Raw genomic sequence first — 23826 nt, forward strand, 5'->3', positions numbered from 1 at the left:
CTCCTAGGGGTGGATCTTGATGACAGTGCCTGAGGAGCAGCTGCAACTAGAGTAACTGAGAAAATCACTTCCTTCAGCTCCAGAGCATCCAGAGCACCTTGAGAACAAGAGAAAAGCCTCTAAACTGCTTCTTTTTATGGGGTTAGCAGAAAAGCTGAGTCTTCCCCAGGGCACAGGGGTGGTGACAGCAAGCCAGCATTTTTCTACTAGGCTGACTGAGGAAAAAGGGTCTCTGGAAGTTCTTTACCTTATTTTAGCCCTGCATATTAAGAAACGGACTCCAAAAATGCCATCTCTTTGCAAGTGAAAGAGAGCTGCTTGTGTGCAGCATCCCTGTCCCTGCCTCATTTCACCTGTAAGGATTAGATTCAATAATTGGTTAAAACATGATTGAGATTAATTTGAGCTAATGAAGTCCAAAATTGAAATCCAGCCCCTCCCCCCATCCTGAAACACTCAGCTGCTGCCAGCCCTGGAGATGCTGAACTCATTGGGTACCTCCATTTTTCACTGCAAAATTCTTCAGGTGCCTACCATTCTACTTCTGCCCATACCCAGAGCTGCACCAACTGCCAGACATGACACTTCTCACTACCTACACCAAAGCGCAGCATCTCTCCATTTGTCAGTGGCTCACAACATTTTTAGACTCAAGACACCCCTGAATAGACTTGAGGCACCCCTCAGAAAATGCCAGCTTACTTTTCACTCCTTTTTGACTACAGAAATAATAACAGAGAAGTTTTTCTGTTGCAAGGAACTCAGAAAGACTATAACTCTTTGAAATCTCTGGTTTTATCTTGTGAATCATATTTGTAAACTTAACAGTGCTAATATTGTGTGTGGCACCCTTGAAAGGATCTTAAAGTGTGCCAGGGTACCAACGTACCCCGACTGAAAATCATTGGTCCAAGTCCTCAGACGGGCCTGATGCAGTAGGTGTTCTCAGAACTCCTGCGAGAGACGTTGGCATGATTGGGGCCTCTCACAAAGTTCAGTGGCATCCATTTTCTTTTTAAAATGGGTCCAGAGGAGGAAATGCTGCTGACCACTCTTCACAGAATAGCCTAGTAGTTAGGTGATTTGCCCTAGAAATGAAAGCCCCAGATTCTAGTCCCCCACTCGGATGTGTGCCCTAAGCTTGCCAAAGCAGGAGACAATCCCCCTGTTGAACTGAAGCCACTACAGACAGGACTGAGTAGTATAATTTTTGAGATGGGGAGTCCTGATTCCTGCTCCCAGGACTGTACTTGTTTAATATAACACACACAAACTATCCTTGGTGCAAGGTCCAGAGTCCCCTTGTCAAGTGAGTGCTCTTGTTATTGGGCCACAGAGCATAGTTATGCTGTCCTTTGCACACACTCAGGTGCCATGCACCTTGCATTCTTGGCTGCATAGTGACCTAGTTTCAATTAGAAGTGTGAATGGTGCTCTCCCCGCTCCAGCCTAGCCCATAGGAAGGAGATTGAGAGGGTTCAAACTCACACCTCCCAACTGAAGGGGAAGTACTTTAACTTCTAAGCTATTGTGAAGAGGTATGCATCATTGCTACTACCTCCTCCTCCTCCTCTGAAATCCCAGGTTAAAAAACAAAACAAAAAACAGGAGTCTTGCTCAGTTCCTTGAGAAAAGCTGTAGGTACCTGCAATCAGTAGATTATGGGCTCTACATGCTAAGTGCATAAAGTGTCTCTCTGCAACTCTAACTCAGGACCTATGCTCCAGAGAGAGGCAAGAGGTAACTTCCTCAGGTCAGTGCAGCCCAAATTCAAAGTGCCCAAGCATCATGGGTCCCTCAGGCTGCACATCCTGCACATACATGTGCGGGTGGGTGCTCCACCCTGATGCATCATGCACACAGGCTGGTGCCTCTCACCTCGCTGCGCTGAATGCATGAGGGTGCTCCCCCACTCCACTGCACTGTATGGACAGACAGTCTTCCACCTGATGTGGCACTCTGCCTCACCTTCTGCTCCTTGCAGGCTCTCCTGTGGTACTGCACTGCACAGGTGCTCTGAGCCTGTGCTGCCCCATGCCCTACGATGGTGCTGTGCAGCAGAAGCTGGGAGAGGGAGGGGAGCCCCAAGACCCCAGCTGCTGCTGCAGCCAGAGTGATAGGAGCAGCAACATCTGGGTAGGAGCTCAGGGGCTCTAGGTTAACTCTTTGTGGACTGCATGCAGCCCATGGGCTGCCACATGGACAACCCTGCTCTAAGTGGCTAAGTGGCTCTTTGCCCCATTTGTGAGTTTGTGGGTGCCTAACTTTTCCCTAGGCACAATGTAAGGAGCCAGAATGCTTAACACAACATCCTGAATTCCACTCTGTTGGGCAAGCATCAAAAACTGAAGCCCTGTAGCAACTGACCGGAATATGCTTAAGGGTAAAGATATTAGCTTTCCTTTTTTGTGTCCTTGTGACAAAAATAGTTAGCAGCACTTGCAGATTCATTGGAATACGACAGGCTGCTTCGTAAGCGCTTCTGGTATGGCCTTGAAATTGCAGCCTCTGGGCTGTCAACCATTTACCAGAGCACCAGCACCACCCCAGCCTCCAGCTATTAACTGATAGGATGCAACCCTTACATTTGCTCAATTCCGTAATTATAACAGTGTAGCAGAACTGATCCAACATAAAGTCTGCTTCAATCCAGAGTTAAAATTAGGGCATCTCAGCTAACTTGTATTGCTCCAGGCCTGGGGGATCTAGAATTTTGAAAAGGGGTGGGGGGGACAGATGTAAGGTAAATTATCACCTATAAAACAACACACATTTTTCTCCAGTTAAAAATAAGCTAGAATTTACTAATATGCTGGGGGCCTACGGCTATATTATTCAGTTTAAGATTGAAACAAACAAATATAACTTAATTGGAATGAGTTGAAAACAATCTGCAGGGCTGTGAAATGGAAGCTTCATTACTAGGAGCAGCTAACAGCAGAATTGCAGAACAAAAGATAGCTTGATTGGAAGAACATCAAAACCATTAAAAAGGAGAAGATTGTTTATATGTACAATGAAGTTTATAAAGGACTGGGTAGATTATGAGCCATGGAGTCAATTGACTCTCTCAGCACTGCCTCACTAGAAATGTTGCTGCCACTGCCAGGCAGTTGTTTTTAAACTATGGATTGAAGTTGGAAACAAAGGGGAGAGAGGGTGTATGTGCACCAGTAGGTATAATAGCATAGGCATTAGGGCTGTGTGAAATTTCGGCGGCTGTTTTGAGCTTGAAACAGCGAAATTGAAATGAAACGAAGGGCTTTGAAATAGCTTCCAAACGAAATGAGGGCAGTCGAAATGTTTTGAAAGTTTTGAAACGTTTTGAGTTTCGAATCTGGGCTTGCTTGCAGCTAAAGAAAAACTAAGGAGAGGAAGGACTGCTCTGATATTGACTGTGGAGCTGGCCAGTGACTGTGATCTTTCCCTGAGGTCCCTTCCAATCCCAGTGCTCTGACAGAAGGACAGAAAAACAGCATACAAAGCACTGTTTGAACTGAGCTTTCTCTGCCTTCACAGTTACAAGTGACAGGTTTTGGTCTGAACAGTATGAGGTGCAGTTTCCCAGAAACCCCTGCACCTATCTCCTTGAAACCTGGAATGCTTCATGGCCTCAGCAGGGGCTATCATGCCTGCGGTTTTCTCCCCACTGCACCTTAACACACACACAGTCACCCATCATGAGTTTTGCTCATCAGCAGCTTAAGGTGCAGTTTCCCAGAAACCCCTGCACCCATCTCATTGAAAGCTGACAGGCTTCATGGCCTCAGAAGGGGCTACCATCTATGCAAGAAATGACATTATAGGCAGTTTCATGCTTCCCCATTATAGCCAATGGGCAAAACAGTTTTGACTAAATGAAACGGAACAGTTCTTGCAAAACAAAACTGAACTCTAAATGAAACACTGTCCTGTCAAAATGGCAAAACAGTGCTGTTTTGCACAGCCCTAATAGGCATACCAATATTTTGGTAGCGAAGACAATGTTGTTTTTGGACAGCTGCCTGACAACCTTACACTTGTGTCTTTTGGATTGAACAAAAGACAGATTGGGGGGGCCTATTTTTTCAAAACACTGAATTCAGGTTGTCCAGCACCCAGTCCCAAACCTAGTTCTACCCAGCTTTGGAGAATGCACAGAAACTGCATAATCTGAACTTTCATTAAAAAATAAAAGGCTGTATCTCTCATATTCCTGAACTGAATCTTTCTAAGGCAGCCAGTTATTAGTGAAATTATATTTTAGGATCCCTCCAAAAAAATGGCTCACGAGGTGTAATGCCCACTACCCCAACTCTAATTAACATGTGAACTCTACAGATTAGTGGATAACATTATTTAAATTCCTGATTGTTTTGGCAGATGGAAGTGGGTGGAATGAATCTTATAGGAGTGGGAATTGGGAACTGCTGCATGGAAGAAAATGCAAAGACACACAAAGAAAGAGGGAAAGTGTCTCCTCTGTTTATGGAAGAGGTAGTGAAACAAAGGAAGGAAAAAAGCACTGATCCTAAAGATGACCATATTTTCCCATTATGTGATGACGACTAGAATTACAAGTTTGTATTCTCGCCTTGATCTTTGAGCAAACTTCCATTGACAACAATGGAAAGTTTGCTGTGAAATGTCAGCTTAAGTTTATGCATAGGCCCACAATCCAGCAATACATATGGAGTTTTTCCTTTTGTATGGGAGCCTGACACCTTTCTTGAGTGATCCCAGCTGTGGAGAAGAATTCTAGAATCTCTAAATACAAGAACAGAGTCTCCTCTCTGCTACCCATCACATACAGGGAACAAGGAATAAAACCCTAAAATCAGTGAAGTTCCAGACACTCAGTCACCAACGTTCACAAAGCCCCACTGCACATCATTGTTGGAAAGCAGTTGTGCCTCCTAAAGGGCCACCTAGAAACAGCCATATAATCCTAGCCAAACTTTAGGTATCTGTGAAGATAAAGGTCTCTCATTTGGCTAAAGTCTGGCTGGAGAATAAACTTAAACCCAGTTGATTCAGAGGCCTTCATGGAGACAACCAACATACTTTTATTTACTGCACTACTTAAGAGGTATTTTGGATCTTAACTCCCATTTGCCACTCCTACCCACCTCCCTTGAACTGGGAGCAGAGCATCTGTCTCCACAGCACTGGAGTGCCTGTCCTCTCCTTCTATATTTGTGTATAGAAGCACAGAAAGGAAGGCACAGAATGAGTCACGGCACACTGGCAGGTATTAGAACTTTTGTAGACCTCAGTGGGTGCATCTACACATGCATATTAATGCACAGCAGTACACTCCAGCGCATGTCACGCTGGAGTTTATTGCTTCCAGGTGCTATGTTAACACGTGCACCCAGGGCCACAGTATGTTGAGCCGGGTCAGAGAAGCCCCAGCTGGCAGGGAGTTTGGGGGTCAGCCTGCCATCCCGGGGCTGTTCTGACCTGGTTCAGAGTTCTGCAGAGCGGCTAACTGGGGCTTGAGGGTGCTGGCAGGCAGCCCCTGCACTGAAGCACCCTCTACCCCAGCCAGCCAGGTCAGTGTCTACACATGCACAGCTGTGCATGAAAAAGTTCTGCAGCAGGATTGTGCTTGTATTTACAAATACTGATCTACTGCAGAATTCATTGGTTTCCTGCAGCCTAATAGGGCTGCATGCATAGGTGGTGGGTAAGAGTTGAGTGTGCAGGCACAACACTGTGTTGCCACCACCTCGCTACTACCAGGTGCTGGCTCTGGCTGGGCTGCAGCCCTGTGTCCTGCTGTTGGCACAAATCTGTGGCGGCATGTGCCCTCTGTGCTCCCCCCCACCTATGTATCACCTATGACCACAAATGTAGGCGCCAAGATGTTTGCTGCAGCTAATTAGTCAACATATTTGTACCCTTAAAACCCGACTTAAGGGGTCATTGAGCTTAGTTTTAAGATTTGATCCATCAAAAAAAAAAAAAACAACAAACCACATCAGCCAGACTAAGAAGCTGTACAAAGCTGGACAGTAGGGCTTATACATGGTTCAAGGATGTGCGTGTCACTGCAGTTACTTTTGCTCTCTTCTTTTTTGCCGAAAAACAAAGATCAAATTATTTTGGGCAACTCTCCTGCTGATTTTTTTCTCAGTCTTCCACAATTTAAATTGCCTTATGCTTGGTTTTTGGTTTGAGTGATTTTTCTGACAGGTAAGCATTTCAGCTGCTCTCCCATCATCACTTACCTGATAATAAGACACTTAATGAGATGCTACGTGTCCATAATAATGTTGCTGGTTTACTTCTGGAAGGAAAAATATGCACGGCTTTTGTTACTGTTGTTCAAATTTAAAGCCTAGCTGCACCAAGTTGCCTAGATGGAAGGGCTACTGGAGGGGCTGTCAGTCAGAAGGTATTCCCGAAGCTGCAGTACAATTCCTCAGCCCTAGAATGTGATGCAGGGGGTCAGCCAATTGCAGTGCAGCTGGCAATAGACAGTTATGCTCTTCAGGCAGGGCTACAGCTCAAGTTTGACAGAGGTCATGTTTAATAACTGGAGTGCTGCAATCCAGATGTTTACTGTAACTACACTGTGGACTGAGAAGGCATACAGCAAGCCATGGTAAGAAGTAGAAAAAGGTCAGAATCACAAGCAGCTTTTTGTACTCAAAATAACTTTTATTTTTCCATTTTTTGTACAAATAGAGAAAACCAACATGTGTGGTGATATCACAGAGCAGCCAAACTAGCCACTCAGCCCCAATTCCATAATCATGAAAAGGGGCTTTAAAAACCCAGGTAACCCTTACAGCACCATGGGAGGCTCCACATGTCTGAATTGCATGTTGCTGAGCTCTTCTGTTTTTGCCTCACACTGTGGCCTTCTGGGGTCCCTTGTGAACTCAGCTGCCATACTCTTGCCCATATGAAGGAAACAAATCTGCCCAGGTTTAAGCTGCCAACATTTTAAACAGCTTGCATGTTCACCAGACGGCCATGCCTGTGGCCCTCTGACTTTAGTGGTTAAACCATGGCAGTTCCCACCTCAAAGCCAGCATTATCTCCAAGACAAACTTTGGGCTGCCCAGGACAATGATGCAGTAAAACTGACTGCCCATGTCTATCATGTTTAGTAAAGTACCTGCTCTTTTCCAGGGGAAAACCCATTGTGCTAGGGTGGGGAAATCAGCAGCTAGCAGAGGCATAGCTCTCTGTGGTTAGAGGATAAGGCCAATCCTTGTCTCCCACAGACTCTGGTGAAGGAACCTGATTAATTTTCATGTCCATTGCTTACCCTTGAGAATCGGGGCAAATTTTCCATTTCTGGCAACCTGTGTTTTCCTCCAGTCCTGTTACCAACTGCCTTGGGCTGAGGGAAAGGGACACCACCTAGCGCTTCTTTCTTTCCTAGACTGAAAATTCAGTAGTTTCTTTTTTCTTCCCTTCAGACTGAATTTCTGAGAGGAGAGCCCCTGCCTCTGTAAAGGGCCCACTTTGAGGCAAAAGGCACCTTACCAAATCAATTTTTCTGATTCTCTCTGAAACAGTCACTAATCATGCACCAGTGGACCTAATGAAGGTACCCTAGCATATGGGGCTGGAATGGAATGAGAGAGAACATATGGGACGTCAGGCTAAAGTACTGGAAAGCTGATTTCCAATATCTCATCCATCATAAAGTTATGGCTGACCATGCACATTGCCACAAGCAAAAGAACTGTGGTTCCACGTGATGGCTATGAGCATACACATGCCTGGAACACTGCAAGGTTGCTTGTACACTGACCAAAACAGAGAGGAAGAGAGGAGTGAGCAGGCAAGTATGCTATCCTGAAACTGCCCCTCCACATTTGCTCTAGTTCAGCTGGGGAACACAGCATCTGCTTCCAGGACACCCTTTGCCATTGTATCATGGCAGGGGGCCCAGCTATGCCATGCTGCTAATGAAAGGAAATGGGAGGCTGAGAACCCTGCACAGTTTCAACTGTTTATTAACATTTCAAACAAAATAATCAGAGCTGATCACAAGTCCCAGGAAACACCCAAAGCAGTTTGGAAATGGAATGGTCTTTTTTTAAACAACAAAAGTAGTTAACAAATAAAAGCTGCAAAACCTCTGGGCATGACACCTTTGGCTTGGAAAGGGAGAAGGCAGTATTAGACCTAATCTCTGGCAGCATCTATCCAGGCATCTGCAAAAAAAAGAGTCACTCCTTCACTTGTAGCATCTATTTCTCCCTCTTTTTGGGGAGTAGCAGATACCAAAAGAGTCCATTGGGGCTAATTTTCCTTTTATGCTCCCCAACTTCCTCTCCCCAGATGTGAAGCCCCAAATGCTGCACCCTCAGCAACCCTTTCCCTTAAGCCCCAGACATATCCCAGAGTTTGCAGGCCCATTACTACTCCTCTGTGGAAGTGCCAAGGGATGACTACAGGCAGAACAATACCTGTCTAATTTGCTAGCCGTCAAATGTAGAGATGTGATTCTATCATTGTGACCCCAAGCTGCAAAACAGGAATCTCTCAAAGAATGGAAATCTCCTGCAAGGCTTTGGGATAGCTATGCCTAAAGCTGGGGCATGGTCTGAGGTCCAAAAGACTAAGTAATTACACACTGTGGGAAGTGCACAATATTGGGGCACTCATGCTATACAAATGCATGAAAAGCCATCATGTTCATCCATTCCATACGTATAGAAAGCTCACAGGTGCAACAGCTGAAGTAGCCACAGAGATGTGTGCAAGGCCCAGACTACTCTGGACTATTAGAGATCACTCCAGCACTTAGACCACAATAAAATGTGCCTCCTTTAATATATTAAATTAGAATGACACCAAAACCCCAGGAACACAGGGGCCCAAAGCTGAGTTTGCACTATTCACATTCCCAGCTCCTATACCAATAGATGACATTAAGGCAAGCAGTTGGGATGCTGCCAGAAAAGGGCTCCTGCCTGCTCCCCCTCTGCTTCAGGATGTCAGGCACAGCTCCACCCCTTGCTTGCCCAACATCCTCAAGCTGGGCTAGCAGCCCCTGGGTGATAAAATACATCATATTATATATAGATCATCTCACACCTGTGAGATGAAACTAGAGCCAGCATTTGAATTCCTCTATTGCATGCACATGATGGATAGGCTCTCCCTAGTACATGCAATGAAACAGCTCCTCTAGGCAAGGGGACAGTAGCCAGAGACAGCACAGTGAATGGCCAGCTCCTTTATGCTCTGGGGACAATAGAACACAGTGCAGTGCTGTAGGTGGTTACTTCCACTATCCCACAGCTGGCAGAAAAATGCACATGGTGCAGGGAAGGGACTCCAGGAACATGCAAATGTTTTAGGTATTTTCACTGTACATTAAAATTTTCTTTTAAAACAAAATTTGATACAAAAATAGATACATTTGCAAAGTGACTTTTTAGTCAGAAGGAGCCTCCATCTGTCTATCACCACGGCAAGGAGATAGGAAGTTCCTCTGCATGGCACAACACAACAGCTGAAGCAAGCAGACTTGATAAGCCTGGGTGGGGCTCAAGCTGCAGCCACAAGAGATTGCTCCAAAAGATCATATGCTTTCCAGAGTGTGCTGTTCAGACTGTACACTGCAGAGAACTGCAGCCCTAGCTTCATTCCAAGCAGAGGCTGCTTTGGGGCTGCAGCAAACGCTTTTGTAGGACACTGAGCAACACAAAACACTACACCTAACTTTTATTCTTCTCGGTTCCAAAACATGCAGAGGCAGCTACTGCATTAGAACAGCTTCCTGCCCAACAGCCTATCAGCAATGAATACTTCACCTATTTCCTCTTGAGTAATCACTGCTATGTCATTAATTCCAGTGGCAGGAAGGCTCAGCTGAAGAGATGGTAGAATAAATATAACAAGCAGAAGAAGGATTTGGGTTGAGCAGGAAAGCAGCAGGTCCTGAGGGAGACAAGGACAGCGCTTCCCACCCCAGGTGTTTACTGAGTCACTTCCTTTCCTAGCATGTGGTAGAAAGAGGGCACAAGAGAAGGTGCTGGGTACAAGAACACAACCCAGCAGCTGGAGAAACTGAAGTTCAGCTAAACTGACCTACAAAATTTCCTCCCACATAGAGATGGATAAGGAAGCAGGTTGAGAACCTCCAGCACTGCTGGAGGTCAGTCTCTTGGGGAAATGGAGCTTTTGGCTGGCCTGGCTCAGCAGCATGTCCCAAAATTAGAGATACTTTAAAAAGTTCAGGTTAAGGCAGCTTGTAAAGTTCCTGCTTTGGCAACACGCAATGCAGGGATATGTGTAGGTGGGGTGGTGGCTTCTAATCCCTCCCTCTACACCCCTTACCTCCCAGTATGCTCTACCATACTCCTGCAGAGAAAGGAGGGCTAAACCAGTGTCTCTCACCTTTGCTCTGAGAGCATGGCTTACATTCAGCTAAAGCATTATGCCTTGTAATTTGAGAGAGGCAGACTGAAGATTGGAGATGATCTAGAGAACAAAAACAAAAGGCCAAAAAGCTGGCACAAGCAGGCCCAAGAGCAAGAAGGAAATTACACTACCCCACAGGCCCAGGCCAAAAGACTGCAAAGTGACCCAGTGTATTTTGCTTCCTTTGCACATTTTTTTCAGTCCTGCAGATTTCAGCCCTAATCCATCACCCAGGTCTAGCTTGAACGGCTGATCATCTCCATGGCTTCATCATGGACTCCTCCATCGGCTGCCAACTCACTCTTTGTCATCTTGCGTGGTACTGTACTTAGTGCCTCATCCTTTGTCAGCTCCGAGGCTAGCAATGAGGTGACAGCACAGCCGGCTTTCCTGTTTGCTGTAAGAGAAAAGACTGTGAGAAACTAGCTCAGGGATACATTGGTGCATACTTGCTTAGGTGGAGGTCGCTGTCCTTCAGGTTGGCTGACTAGAGCTGCAATCTGGCATGGTTGCCAGGGACTGGGAAGAACAGGCTGATGCATGATGTCCTGGAACAATCCTATAGAATTGCTGTTTCAATACAATTAAAGCTTCCAGAGCCCCTGAAATAACAGGGGATCTTTCATAAAGGGCCTGGAGCCATGATGCATGTACTGTTTGAATGGGAGCAACATTTATAAACAGACTGTCCTATAACCCACAGGATGTAGCATAGAAAACCATGCTACAATTTCAGATAGCACAGGGATGGGCCACTTAGAAAAGAGAGTGTAACAACAACACTCTGGCTTGGTGGCATATGGGAGATTCGATAAAAGTAAGAAGTACAAGAATTAGCCATACACTACGCAGGAGTCAAGCAAGTCATCGAATGTGTTTTCAGAACTCATTACTTTTAGGGAGCTAGTTGAGTGTTGCCAGTATCCACTTTCTGGTCCAAAGGCTGAATGATGGGAAGGGACATGCATCCTGAATTAAAATAACAAAGTTCAGAAGCTCAGAGTTTAAGGTTGTCTTCACACACTAGCAAGGGAAGTCCAGAGAAGAGAACAAGACTAAAAGCGAGCAGTATCACAGAAATAACTCCCTACCTCTTGTGCTTGGACAGTCTAAGGGTGGGGGGAGGGGCCTGACACACCTTTCCCCACTTTTGTTTTTGCTGGGTAACACACAATGGCCAAATGGAGGGTGCTATTTCCTGGTTCACTACAAAATTTTGACAGATCCTTACATCCCTTGTAATCCTTCCATGCCTTATTATGCTACCTAGATATCACAGTAAAATGGAGAAACACCACCATCTTTCACCTGTAAATCACATATGACATCCTAATGACACAATGTCTAGATATTACACATCCCTTAAGACGTCTCTTTACACCTAAGACCTGAGTTTATCCAGATCATGAGTGTGAAAGTTTCATGGAGTTCACCACTGAGGCTCAGTCAAGCAAACAGCCCTGAATCAGAACAGCTACCATGCCCTGCTGAACTTCAGGATAATGATAAGAAGAGGTTTGGGCACAGTGCTTGCACAGGGAGGACAAGTCATTGACCATATCATTAACATATACACTCAGCCAGCTCCAACACTGAATACATCCATACACTCACTTGCGGCACTTAGGCTGATGCACACACTCACTAACCTGAACAGGTGTGCACACATATAGGCAAGCTCTGTGTTCATATATATGGTCAGACACGCACACAAACTATCCACTGCAGCACACATGCAGGTTGAACCCAGTGCACACATGCTGTGGTATGTATGCATGCATGCACATAAGTACATGTGCACTACAGTCTGCATGGATTCATTATGTGATGCATATGTAGGCACTCTCTCAGGCCCAAGTGTCCAGGAAGAAACTTCTATGGTTAGAAGAAGCTGTAGAAGCGACAAGTCACTTACAGGAGTTCAAAGCAGCAGGTGAGTTCCTGCTTAGAGACATGACAGTCATGGGGAGAGTTAACTCTTTATAAGACAGCAAAGCAGTCACTTCTCTTGGACAGTTTCCCATGCAGTTTCTAGACCGGACACTTTTGAACACTGAGAACATGGAACAGCATGCAAAGGAGACATGCATTAGGCACAGACAAGTACAACTCCCAGCTGGAGGTCCCCTGCACAGGGATTAAGCCCTTCTATGGACTCTTTACAGTACGCTACTAAATGTCCATCCTGAGTGGATGACCTGCACAGGGTTTATCCCAGCAACAGCTATGACAGTCTGCTGTCATCACTTCGGGCATAGAAACACCTCTCTACCAGCCCTTTTACTTATTTCTGCTCCATCCCATGACCTTCACTCCCAAGAACCTCATCCTGTTAAAGATTTTATTATGCAGTTCTACTCTCTGCAACCCTAAACTGAAGAACAAACAAACCCTGTCAGGGCTATCCTAATGACTGCATCATAAGCTTCCAAGGTGCTTCCTACACCACCTTTCTGAGCTCTTCCACAGTATGCTTCTAGCAGCACCTCCTCAACTTTTACATCTATAGAGCCTCCAGTCCGATTCTGCTTGTGTTCTGCTCCTACCTCTCATGCCTGTTACAGGTTCACCTTTCCCCCAAGACTCCTTGCATCCCGAGGCACAAGGTGCAACCCTCATCTGTTTCCTAGCCTCTGGTAATTTGTTTCCTACACCCCACTGATTTTCAGTCTCTCACCTGAAACACAGTTCCAAAGGACAAATCGCAGTCATAGACCCTATCATTCCCTGAATGAATCCTTCTTCAAGGGCTTATCCTTGTTACAGACCTGATAGGTGCTTTCCTGTATGTCTTTCCAAAGAGTATGTTCAAGACACAACTTGCTAATTGCAACTAGTTAGGTCCCTTAAGTCCACTGGCTGAATTATACTCTTTAAAGCCCAGCCCCATCTTAACCCCCCACATCCAATCTGCTGCCAACACCCAGTTTATGGGCAATACAGACATGGCTTCTCAGATTCTGTCTGAACTTCCTGAAATCCAAAGCTGTGCTCTGAGAGCTGCTATGCAGGAGACAGAATGTGAGTAACTGAAGCACCAAAATAGTAAATGGAAGTGTCAGCTGCTGCACTCTCTGCATGATGGATCACTGCGGTACTGGAATCAGGAAGACTGCACACACTGGCAGGAAGGGAAGAGAATGAGGAGAGAGACAACAAGAAACAGCCTGCTGCAGCCAAGCCCTGAGAGCAAGGTGACCTGGCAGCCCAGTTCTGTGGGCTAGCTGCAGGCTCCAAGGCTGGCAGCTAGGTGGGCTGCACTTTAGACAGGAAAGTGAAAAGAAGAATCAGAGCAAGATTCAAAGATACCAGTGAAAAAGGCCCATTTTCAATCCACTCCTGGGATCCACTCCTCAGGCTGCATGTGTCTCAGTCTCCTCTTCTAGCCCTCCCTGCCTGCAGACATGAGGAGTCACACACACACACAATGAGAGTGGGGGACGGGAGAATAACATGCCCATGTGTTACCCGCTCAGGCGTATCCTCCTCCACCTCACAGAGGGACAAGAGAGAGTCTGGTGAGAGGAAATAAAAGAGGCACTAGTCAGATTGCTTTCAGATCCCACTGAAAGACACTCCTCCAATCCCAGGCCAAAAAGCTCGGCCAGTATTAAATGCTTTTCCACTGGTACTAGGTACTCCCAGCCATTTGAGGCAAGACCTCGTATCCCATTTGAACCAGGCTTTAACCTGGCTTTAACCTTCTAGCATTCAGGATAATCTATCTTGAATGTGATGAATTCAAACCTTGGATGTCTCTGGATATTAATATTTCGTTTGTAAACATAAAAATAGTTTTAAAATACACTGCAAGTTAACAATGCATGCTTGCATCTTAGTGCCTGTGAAAGCATATACAAAAACAGTAGTGTGAGAGAGGCCTACTGTTAGGAATAACCAGAACACAAAAGCGTCCATGTTATCAGAGTTCTCAGGGCTAAACAGGATGATAACTTCAACCTTAGTTTCAAACTTATCTTATAGTACATCTCTTCCCCTTCTGGCATCTATACACCAGACACTAGAAAAGACTCTTCTACAACAGTGGTGCCCAACCATTTTCCCCAGTGGGCTAGACTGGTAACGCCCGGGTCTACCTGCAGGCCAGATCAGGCCAGTGGTCCTGATCCTGTGCTCAGGGCAGGTGGCCAGCAGTCCTGATCCTGGCTGCAGGGGGTGAGTGGGGTGGGGTCGGGGGGGAGTGAGGGGGAAGGCAGGGTGCAGCTCTGCCAATCAGTCTGCATGGGGGGGGTGAGGGGGGGGTGTGGCCCAGCCCCGACCTGGACCTGCAGGGGAAGCGGAGGCCTGGCCTGGCCCAGGCCCACCGTGGGAAGAGGGCATTGCCTGAGTCCAACCTAGCCCCACTGATACTGAGACAGAGAGAGAGAAAAACAGCCCATATACACATGTTGGTGCTTTTTCTCACACCCACACTGGTACATTGCATCCTTCACACACACAAACGGGAACAGGACTAAAAAGGGCCACCTGGGCTATTGAGTCTGGTCCCCTGTGTTTGCAGGCAATCACTTATCCTATACTTCCCCAAAATTGCCACTTGAAACTCTCAAATACAGCTACAAGACACAACACTTGAAACACCAACATCCTATGACATGGTATAGGTAAAAGCAGGGGAGATGAGGGCACTGCCAAGGCCTGGTCACTGCAAAAATGGCCTCAAGCACATACCACTGCCACCCAGTAGGTTCTCTCTGTATCTCCCCCTGCTCCTGCCTCCCCTGACCCCACCATGTGCCTGTGCACAGACATATGTACATTTTCATGCTGGTAGGTTCTCTCATACCTCCTGCCTCTCAGTATGTTTGTGTCTCATATACACACACTGCTATGGTCTCTCTGTCACTGTCACACCAGTAGATTCTCCTCATATTCATACCCATGCACCAGCAGATTCTCATTTTCTTCCTAACATACCCACATGCACATCAACACCTTCACCCATATGCATACACATCCCAGGTTCTCTCTCTCTCTCATCCCCCTCTCATGCCCACAGCTTAACAGGTTCTTGCTTTCTTGCATGTTTGCACATGCACTCACTCTCTCTCTCTCACATCAGCATGTTTTCTCTCACACTCACCATACTGTCCCAGTATGGTTTCCCTCTCACATGCCCGTGTTGGTAGGTTTTCAGTCACATGCACAGAACCCAGGAAGTTCTTTCTTACACAGTCTCAAAATCTCTTGTCCTGCTTCCCCTTCTGTTTTTACATACGTTCAAGAGCTGAAGATACCCTTTGGCAGCCTTAGTATGGGAAACATTTCAGTTTTCACTAGTGCTTTACTGTGTCAATTTACTATACTTTGAGCAGCAAATGCTTGTAGCATGGCTACTGGGTCACCCAGGAGAGTGGGCCTCTCTCACTGAAGACCAGCTCTAAACTGATTTTCCAGCAGCTCTGCAAAGCATTAGCAGAACATTCAGGCTCACTCAGGTGTTTGCATCTCCAGACCCAGAAATCAGTTGGGATATGTCGTGAAGTGGCAGAACCTGGAAGGACTATTACTAGCAGGCTCCCTGTATCAAGAAGGGCAATCTCTATCAGCAACAGCAGGGCAATACAGAAACTGAGAAATGAAAAGCAGCTTCGCTGTTCTACAAGATGTCATGTTTGAGGAAATGAAGGCCCAGCAGAAACAGGCAGCCTAATACAAGCGTATTGTTGCCCTCTTGTGTTGGGAGATGGCTGTGGAAGTGTGGGCAACCCAGCAAGCTTTGGTGGGGGAGGCAAGATTTATGATAGATTTTTCTTTATTCGCCTCTGTTCTACAGAACAGATGGCCTGCATGACGTCAAGGCTGTAAGAAAAGAACATGAGTTGAGTCACTCAAACCAAAAATCAGGCCTGAATCATCAGGCTGAAACCGTGACTGCAAGACAATCATGAAGTCTGAATGAAGGAGGACACTGGGCTATTGTGTACACATCCTGCCGACTGTAGCAGTCTGCGCTCCTTTCTTAATGAACTAGCTGGAACAATCCCCTCTGCTGACACCCTTCTTCCCTACAATGAGTCCGTTAAGTTATTAAACAGACTTCCCAGAGGTCTGTCTGCTTTTTCATTCCTTTACATGCTAGTGAGGAGCTGCTACTGTCTCTGAATAGACACAGCTGCCTTTAAGGAAACTCAGAGTCAAAGACTGGAGCTGATGAGATTTACAAACAGTGCCTCTACGCTCTTCAGCTGCTGCAGTGAGTGAGACTAAAAAGTGTCAAGGGATTGAGAAATGCCCTCAATAGCTCTCATGGTGGTGGTGGGGAGAGTGCATCACATACCCCACTGTTTAGGGAAAAAGATTTATAGAAATAAATGGAAATGCAGCATCTACAGAATTCTAAATACTCAGATGGAAACCAAAATAAATGAAATTTTCTACTGATAAGAACTACAAAGACTGATGTTGCAGCTCCAAACCCAGCAATAAACTCAAAATCAAAGGCAGAATGGTAAACAGGTAAATGAAATCTCAACCTTGAATGCCTCTGCAGCTTGCAGCACCCAAAAATTAAATCTCCAGATAAACCAAAAGGAAAGCCTGTGGCAACATGTAGCTTTTAAACCCAGAACACCAAGAAGGACTTCTCCCAGCTGTGATGACTGACTCCACAGATCTCTATTACACCACTGTCACATTGGTATGTTTCTTGTTCCTTGCTGCAAAGTAAAACTGCACACAAATACAGGAGCTAAATGCCAACACTTATAATAGGAATAGACACTTAATGCAGTAACAGTAGTCTCTCCAAAGAGCGCTAGATTAGATGGACAACAGGGTTACAGGTCTGCTCTCCACATTTCTCAGTCTATTACAAAATGAGTGGCCAACTGTATCATCTATATGCTGTTCTTAGTCCTCACACTTTCCTATGGTACAGTGCATCATTCCTGGCATTCTGCAGACATGTCATAATATTCCCTTCCTGTTGTTGTACACTTGGGAGTGAAAATCCTCTTCCTTTCCCCCTCCTTATAGGAAATTTTGATCTAAAGCTGCCTGTTCAAACAGCAGCTGGTGGCACAGGAAGATCACTTGAATCATGTTGACTCTAGCAAACACGATCGGAAAGCATAGTGGATGTGTGATCATGGAATCACACCCAGTCATAGACAGAAGATGATGAAGCACACACATTATGGCAAGACATAGCCCATAGGAAAATGAGCTACATCACAGAATTATGCTGACACATGCATTTGTCATTGCCTCCACCTTTCCCCATAGTTGCACCTCTTTTGTCAGTCACATTAGCAAACATGACTCTCTCCCCTTTCCTCATCTTTCTATGATCGTCAATCACCAATCACTCTCTCATTTTACAGCAACTCTTTCTTCATTGCGTTACCCTTCAGAAGTTAACATCTCCTTGCTCTTTCAAGTGTCTTTATCCCACTGGACTTTCCAGCTCCCTTCAGCCTTCAATTACTGATACTTTCCCCAATATCCTTTATAAAATGTTCATGTCCTCTGCTCTGGACTAAGCTGTTTCCTAAAGAACCTTGTGGCATTGGCCACAGTTGGAGGCAGATTGTGGAGCCACAAGGACCAACTGACCTGTTCTGACTGGACAAGTCCAATTCTTGTCCTCAGGGAGGAAAGGTAGCCCATCAACTCCTGCTCTGAGGAAGTGTAGCAAATAATACTTACCTTGGCGTGGTCCTCTTTTTCTACGGAAAGCTGCTCCTGATTGCAGGGCCTCCAACAGACTGTCCATTACCCCTGTCTCATCACCCTCTGTAAGGAAATCAAGAAGTCATATGTAGACATGACAGACATGCATAGAACAAATTGCACCTCCAAACCTCCTAGATGTTCCAGATCACAGGGGAAAAGTCACACCTTTGTGACACCATCTCTTTTCCCACAAGGGAAGCAGACAAATAATTCCTGTCCCTCCCCACTCCTCTGATAGCTGCAAGGAGCAAAGAAAGAACCACCTTTCTCCTCCCTCCACATACACATGTAGGAGGTGGGGACAGAACACATGAAGAGGGAGAAGTCCTATTTTTGCCTGCCCCACCATGAACTGGACAAGTTCTAGTTTATTGGTATGGCTCACTTTTTGGATCTCTCAAGTGTATTTTAACAACCCTTGAAGCAGAACAACATTGGCCATTGTTGTCTCCCTGCCATACCTGTGGCAGGTTAAGGTGTTATGCCTTCCGACTGTCAGGGCTGATGGTGTAGTTTGACTAAAAGGTTATACAACAGGGAAATGGCTGTACAACAGTGAGCCATCCCACAAATGTATGGGATGGTTTGGACAGAGTGATCCTGCCTCTGGCAGCAGTTGGACTGGATGGCCTTTGAAGGTCCCTTTGTCTTAATTTTCTATGATTTTTAAAGATACCTTGCACCAGCAGGGATGCCTCACTCTTCATGGAAGATGAGATGTGCAGAGATACAGAACTACTTGGGAAGTGGATTGTATCATATGGGGGAAGGATAGGAACTGAGTTATAGATAACATTTGGCAGGTTTTCTAAGTTTACTTTTTTCTCAAAGGCTCCAGCTCCATTATTATGCTGCTGACTGTGGATTTTGAGATTTTCCCTGCAACCCTGTCTCTTACACTTGCCATCCCTGCTCCCTGCATTCTCTTTGCCTGCTTGGCTCAGTTGTTTTCCTGGTTCTCTTCAAGAATAATTTCAGGTTATTAGTGCAATTCATTCCCTTCCAATCTCCTCGCCCTCCCTCTGTAGTGTTCGGATCACAAAGAAGATTATCCTGGCCTCAGCTGCTGTTCTTCCCTAGCAACAAGCATGTCATCATGTTCAAAGAGCATGTGCCAGCAGAAGCACACGCAGCACTTTTGTAACAGAGGCCATGAGACGGCACTGCCCCCTCCTGTCTAACAAGGTAGTCCTGGATCTAGGATCTAGGCAGCAGCAGGAACCTAAACTGCCTTTGGCTTCTCAGTATAAGGATAAAGCATGTACAAAATCCCACTTCCAACTGGAAGGGGTCCTGCACCATCACATTCTATGTCATAGGCTTAAACAAAACAATATAAACCCAGCCACGCCTATCCTTCCCCACTGACAGAGCCCAGTGCAGGGTAACAGGAGAGTTACCTTCCCCGCTTCCTCCCAATAAAGAGTGAGACAGAGCTCTTCCCTGCATCAGCCTGCTAAGTGAACTGGGAATCTGACTAGGTTCTGTAACCCATTTCACTCTAGGGCTGAATGACCCTGTAGGAATATTATTAAGTATAAGATCCCCACAGACAGATGCCCTTATACTAACTAACCTACCTTACAGCTTTGCATAGCAGGAGGGGGAAAAAGGAGCTTGAGCAATTCCTATGTAGCCTGCCCTGCAGTCAGTAAGGCACTGAAGGAGTTAACATTCTGAATGAACACTCAATGCAGACTGCAAACCAGTTTCCATAGCAACAGTTCCTGATGAAACCTAAATCTATAAAAATCACATCAGGACATCTGCCAGCATTTCCCAGTGCTTCAGACTGTCTGCACACAATGCCACCTGCTGGCAGAAACAACTCAATATGCCTGACCTAAATTCTCAATACAAGAGTCAGAGTCTGATAGTACTCAGGTTCCAGAAAACATAGACAATCCTATGCTCAGTTACAAATAAAAAAAAGGTGAAGCACTGTTATGTAGAGGTTCAAATACATGGCCACCTAGCCTCTAAAAGCTGATGGAAAAGTGACTGTGAGACTCTAGGATGTGTAGGCAGGAGGGAGATAAGAGCACAAAAACACACAGCATCAGACACCCGGGGTTGGGTGCATCCTAGGAAAAGAACAGCCCTGATCACTATGACTCAGCAACACAACTGCAGCCTGTCAGGGTGGCTGAGGTCCATTACCCATGCATCACCTCATGAAGGCCAGATGCTGAGCTCTCTGCTCCGAGGCCTTCAGTCAAAGCGAATCTTGCCTTGAAACTTTACATTCGAAGAATGTAGTGATGGGAACATCTTTCTACTATCAGCTACAGCTAGATTCTACTCTTCCAGTTCCCTACCAAGGTGCTTCTAGGCATGGCATAGGTATGGCATGGAAATTATATTGCTGTGCAGTGCCTTTATCAGGGAGAAACAGGATGAGAGACTCAGGATGACTGACAAAACTACAGTACTGCTATTTACTGAACCCCAAGGTAATAAGATATGGTGCTGGATGAATGTTGCCTTGTTTAAGCTCAAACCAGACTGGAAAACAATAAAACTGGGAAGTAGGAGAAGCATCCTGAAAAACTAACAGCTTCACATTGGCCCAGTTGCTCTAACAGTTGCTCTAACCTTTGCCCTTCCTTTATACACCATTCCCAAGGCCAAACATTTTGGGCTAGGCAACATGATATTCTTGGTAAAGGGTCCCCTACTTCTGCAATTTCCTCCTTCTTGAGACCCCATGTAGGATGGAGCATATTAGGTGATGCTCTACAGCTTTTCTGTTTAAGGTCATGGTGTCTGATGCTCTGCAACTTGTCTACGGTGATGGGGTCTGAGCCAGCAGCTGTGAATAAAGGGCAGCAGTGATGTGTACAGCCAAAACAATTTCTAGGGACATGTACCATACAAACTCTCTGGACTCTCCAGATCTCTCCCTAGGGTATGGACTGATTATTGGGTCCTTCTATAGCTAGACTGAGTGGCTTGGATACATACCAATGAGCATAGGAACTTATGCCTTCTAGAATTATTATGGAAGTTATTAATTTTTGTAGGATCTTTTCCAGAAGCACACTGACATCATGCCCAGCCACTGAGTTGGGCACTCAAACTATTTAGCTCTGATACTAACTTGTTCTCCAATTCTAGAGTCATAAGCACACAGACTAGAATTCTTGTCCTTTTTGTAGGATTTGCTGAACCACTGGGTTCTCATGAAAAAGGCACATACAAATGCCTCTTGCTATCCAGGAAGAAAGCAGTAAGGTAAGCCCTGAGCACTGCCGTCCTTGCTTCCTATCACAATTTCCAGTGCTGGGAGGGGAAAGGGAAGGAGATGGCAAAGAGTGGCAAGAGCAGCAGCCCTATAAAACACTGGCAGCTGCAAGAGTCAAGAGAATCCAAAGGGGCCATGGCTGAAGCACGTTCAAAAGAACATGCTCCTGTGAAGAACATGCTCCTGTTAAGTATTGACTGTGATTGCTGGTACAATCTGCTGGACAAGCCTCCTTCTTCTGCAAACTGGAATATGCTTAGGGAAGAGATGAAAATTATGAACTTGTATGTTTGCTTATTGTATTTCCTCTACCCCCTACCTCTCAAAGGAGCTCCAACTGTGATGAATTCAATCATTCAGGTACTGCAATCCTTTCCCCCTGCCCAGGACCGCATACAGGCAGTGCCGCAACTCTGAAGCAAAGGTAGCAGATGGGAACTAAGGGACTCACCAAAAGGGAGTACCCTCTGTGCTCATAAGGAAACAGTACATAGAGCTTCTCTGGGCCTGCACAAGCAAATGGCCAGGAAAAGGACCAAAAGCATCTGAGAAAAACAGAGCAGCCTGATGCTCCTAACTGCATCCCCTCACATTCATAGGCTCAAGCAGCCCAGAATCTCAGAGACAGGCATACTAGGAAAAGGAAAAAGAGAGAAAATGATATTTTTATAGATACAGCAGTTGGCTGAAAACAGACGAAATGCTAAGCCAGGGAAGATACTGGAGTAAGGGGTCTCGCTTTCAGAAGAGGAGTGAGGACACAATTAATCTAGGTAGTCCCTGAATATGCACTTAGAAAAAAAGGCAGATTTCTCTGGGGAAGGCCACCTTGAAACCTCCAGGCCCACAAGCTCATGTCCTCACTGGGACTGCAATGAGAATTTGGAGTCACTTCAACATAAGCTCTACAACAGCATTGTCTCTCTTCGTGAGCCAAAGGAAAAGAAAGAATGTGAGAGCCTGTGGGGCATTTCACTGCATGCATACTCAAACAGCCAGCAGAAGGGGATAAGTTTCAGGAAATGAAAAAAGAGACAGGAAATCAACAGAGAGAGTGAGTAATTGAGTCCATATGTTGTAACAAAGGAATGTGCCTGGTAGCAGAGACCAGATTGTGCTTATAAATGAAGAATCTCCTGCCATGGTACAGAACAGTGTACTCTTAGAGAGGAGATGCATTTCCAGCCGCAGCACCAAACAAAAGCCTTACATGAGTCTCTCATTCTGCAGACTAACAATTTTGGGCACAGAGTAAAAGTCTCCAGATTTAACAAATTTGCTATTCAAAGTGAGGAAACCATAAGGTTGCTGTAAATAGCAAATAACTGCAAAGTCATTAATGTGTGCCTTGGGCTTGTGGTGGGCTTTTCAGTTCTGTACCTAGAGTGACAGTATACTTGAGAGGCCCAGTCATTAGACATGATAGCAGCTGTCATATATTTGAAAGGCTACCATCCCTTGCTTCACTGAGTAACACACAAAAGCAATGGGTTAAACTGCAGTAAAGCAGATTTAGATTAAACCTCGGAAATTCTTAAGTATCAGAACAGTAGGACAGTGGAATAAGCTGCCCAGGAAAGCTATGGAATCTTCTGCATTGGAGGTTTCAAGAAAAGGCTAGATAAGCATTTGTCTGGGATAGTTATCTTGTATATAATAGTGTATCTTACATCTGTACAAGGGGTTGGACTAGATGAACCTTGAGGTCTCATATGATGTTATGATTCAATCACTATTAATACTTTTGAGTAATGGATAATGTAGTGAAGGGTTGAAGAAATGGCTAATTAAATTTGTAAGTGACAGATTTCGATCTAAAAGATACTAGCCTAACTACTGTATTACACAGCTAGGCAAGAAACTGGAAGATGCAATCAAAGGGATTTGAGATTCACATTAGTGTATTAATACAAAGACAGGGAGGGCCTCAATTCATTTGCAGCAAAGGATGTCAAACACATTCTTGACTGTATCAAAAGAGACATCAGACATTAAAACATATTCCCAAAGCAGTGGTCCTCAAGTCATGGCCCAGTAAGCCCTTTCTGGTGCTTGAAAGACTAACATTTTCAGAGAACCAAGCATGATGGGTAGTAATAAGCAATGGTCTTGACACTTATTGCTCTTGTTCTTATTACAAAGTATCACCACAGTCTTTCTGAGGCTCCACCTGCAGTTCTAGCTCCAGTTTGGGGTATTTATTTCATGTGCACACAGTTCTGAAGAAGGCCCAGAAATCAGGAGGTTGATAGCTGAAAGGAAATGATGGAACTCTTAAGTCTAGGCTGTTTGGAGACTAGGAGAAGAGAGATAATCTTTTGCTGCATGTAACTGGAGTAAGATCAAAGTATCTCTCTAGAAAGGGAGAGAAAGTAAGAGATGAAAATCAGGCTCTTATGTAATTATCTCCTAGATATCCCAAGAGGGAGAGTGAAGAGGCAGAGCAAAAGACAGGAATGCCTTTCCCCACTACCGATATTATGTCATAAAATTTACCATATTTCATT

At 45.4% G+C, this 23826-nt stretch overlaps 1 protein-coding gene across 1 annotated transcript in view; it reads right to left on the reverse strand.

Annotated features, from left to right (window-relative positions):
* Nucleotides 1-7940: 7940 nt before the first annotated feature.
* Nucleotides 7941-23826, reverse strand: part of DIAPH1 (diaphanous related formin 1) — a 138485-nt gene continuing 122599 nt past the window's right edge. Inside the window, exons 26-27 of the mRNA XM_090020725.1 lie at nt 18049-18135; nt 7941-10774 (exon numbers count right to left, since the gene is read on the reverse strand). Of these exons, the coding sequence (XP_089876851.1) occupies nt 10614-10774; nt 18049-18135 (248 nt within the window). The 3' untranslated portion in view covers nt 7941-10613. The remainder of the gene's footprint in view (nt 10775-18048; nt 18136-23826) is intronic.

The sequence above is a fragment of the Crocodylus siamensis genome, chromosome 10 (genome assembly GCF_052110815.1).
Source record: "Crocodylus siamensis isolate JL-2025a chromosome 10, ASM5211081v1, whole genome shotgun sequence".
Classification (NCBI taxonomy): Eukaryota; Metazoa; Chordata; order Crocodylia; family Crocodylidae; genus Crocodylus; species Crocodylus siamensis.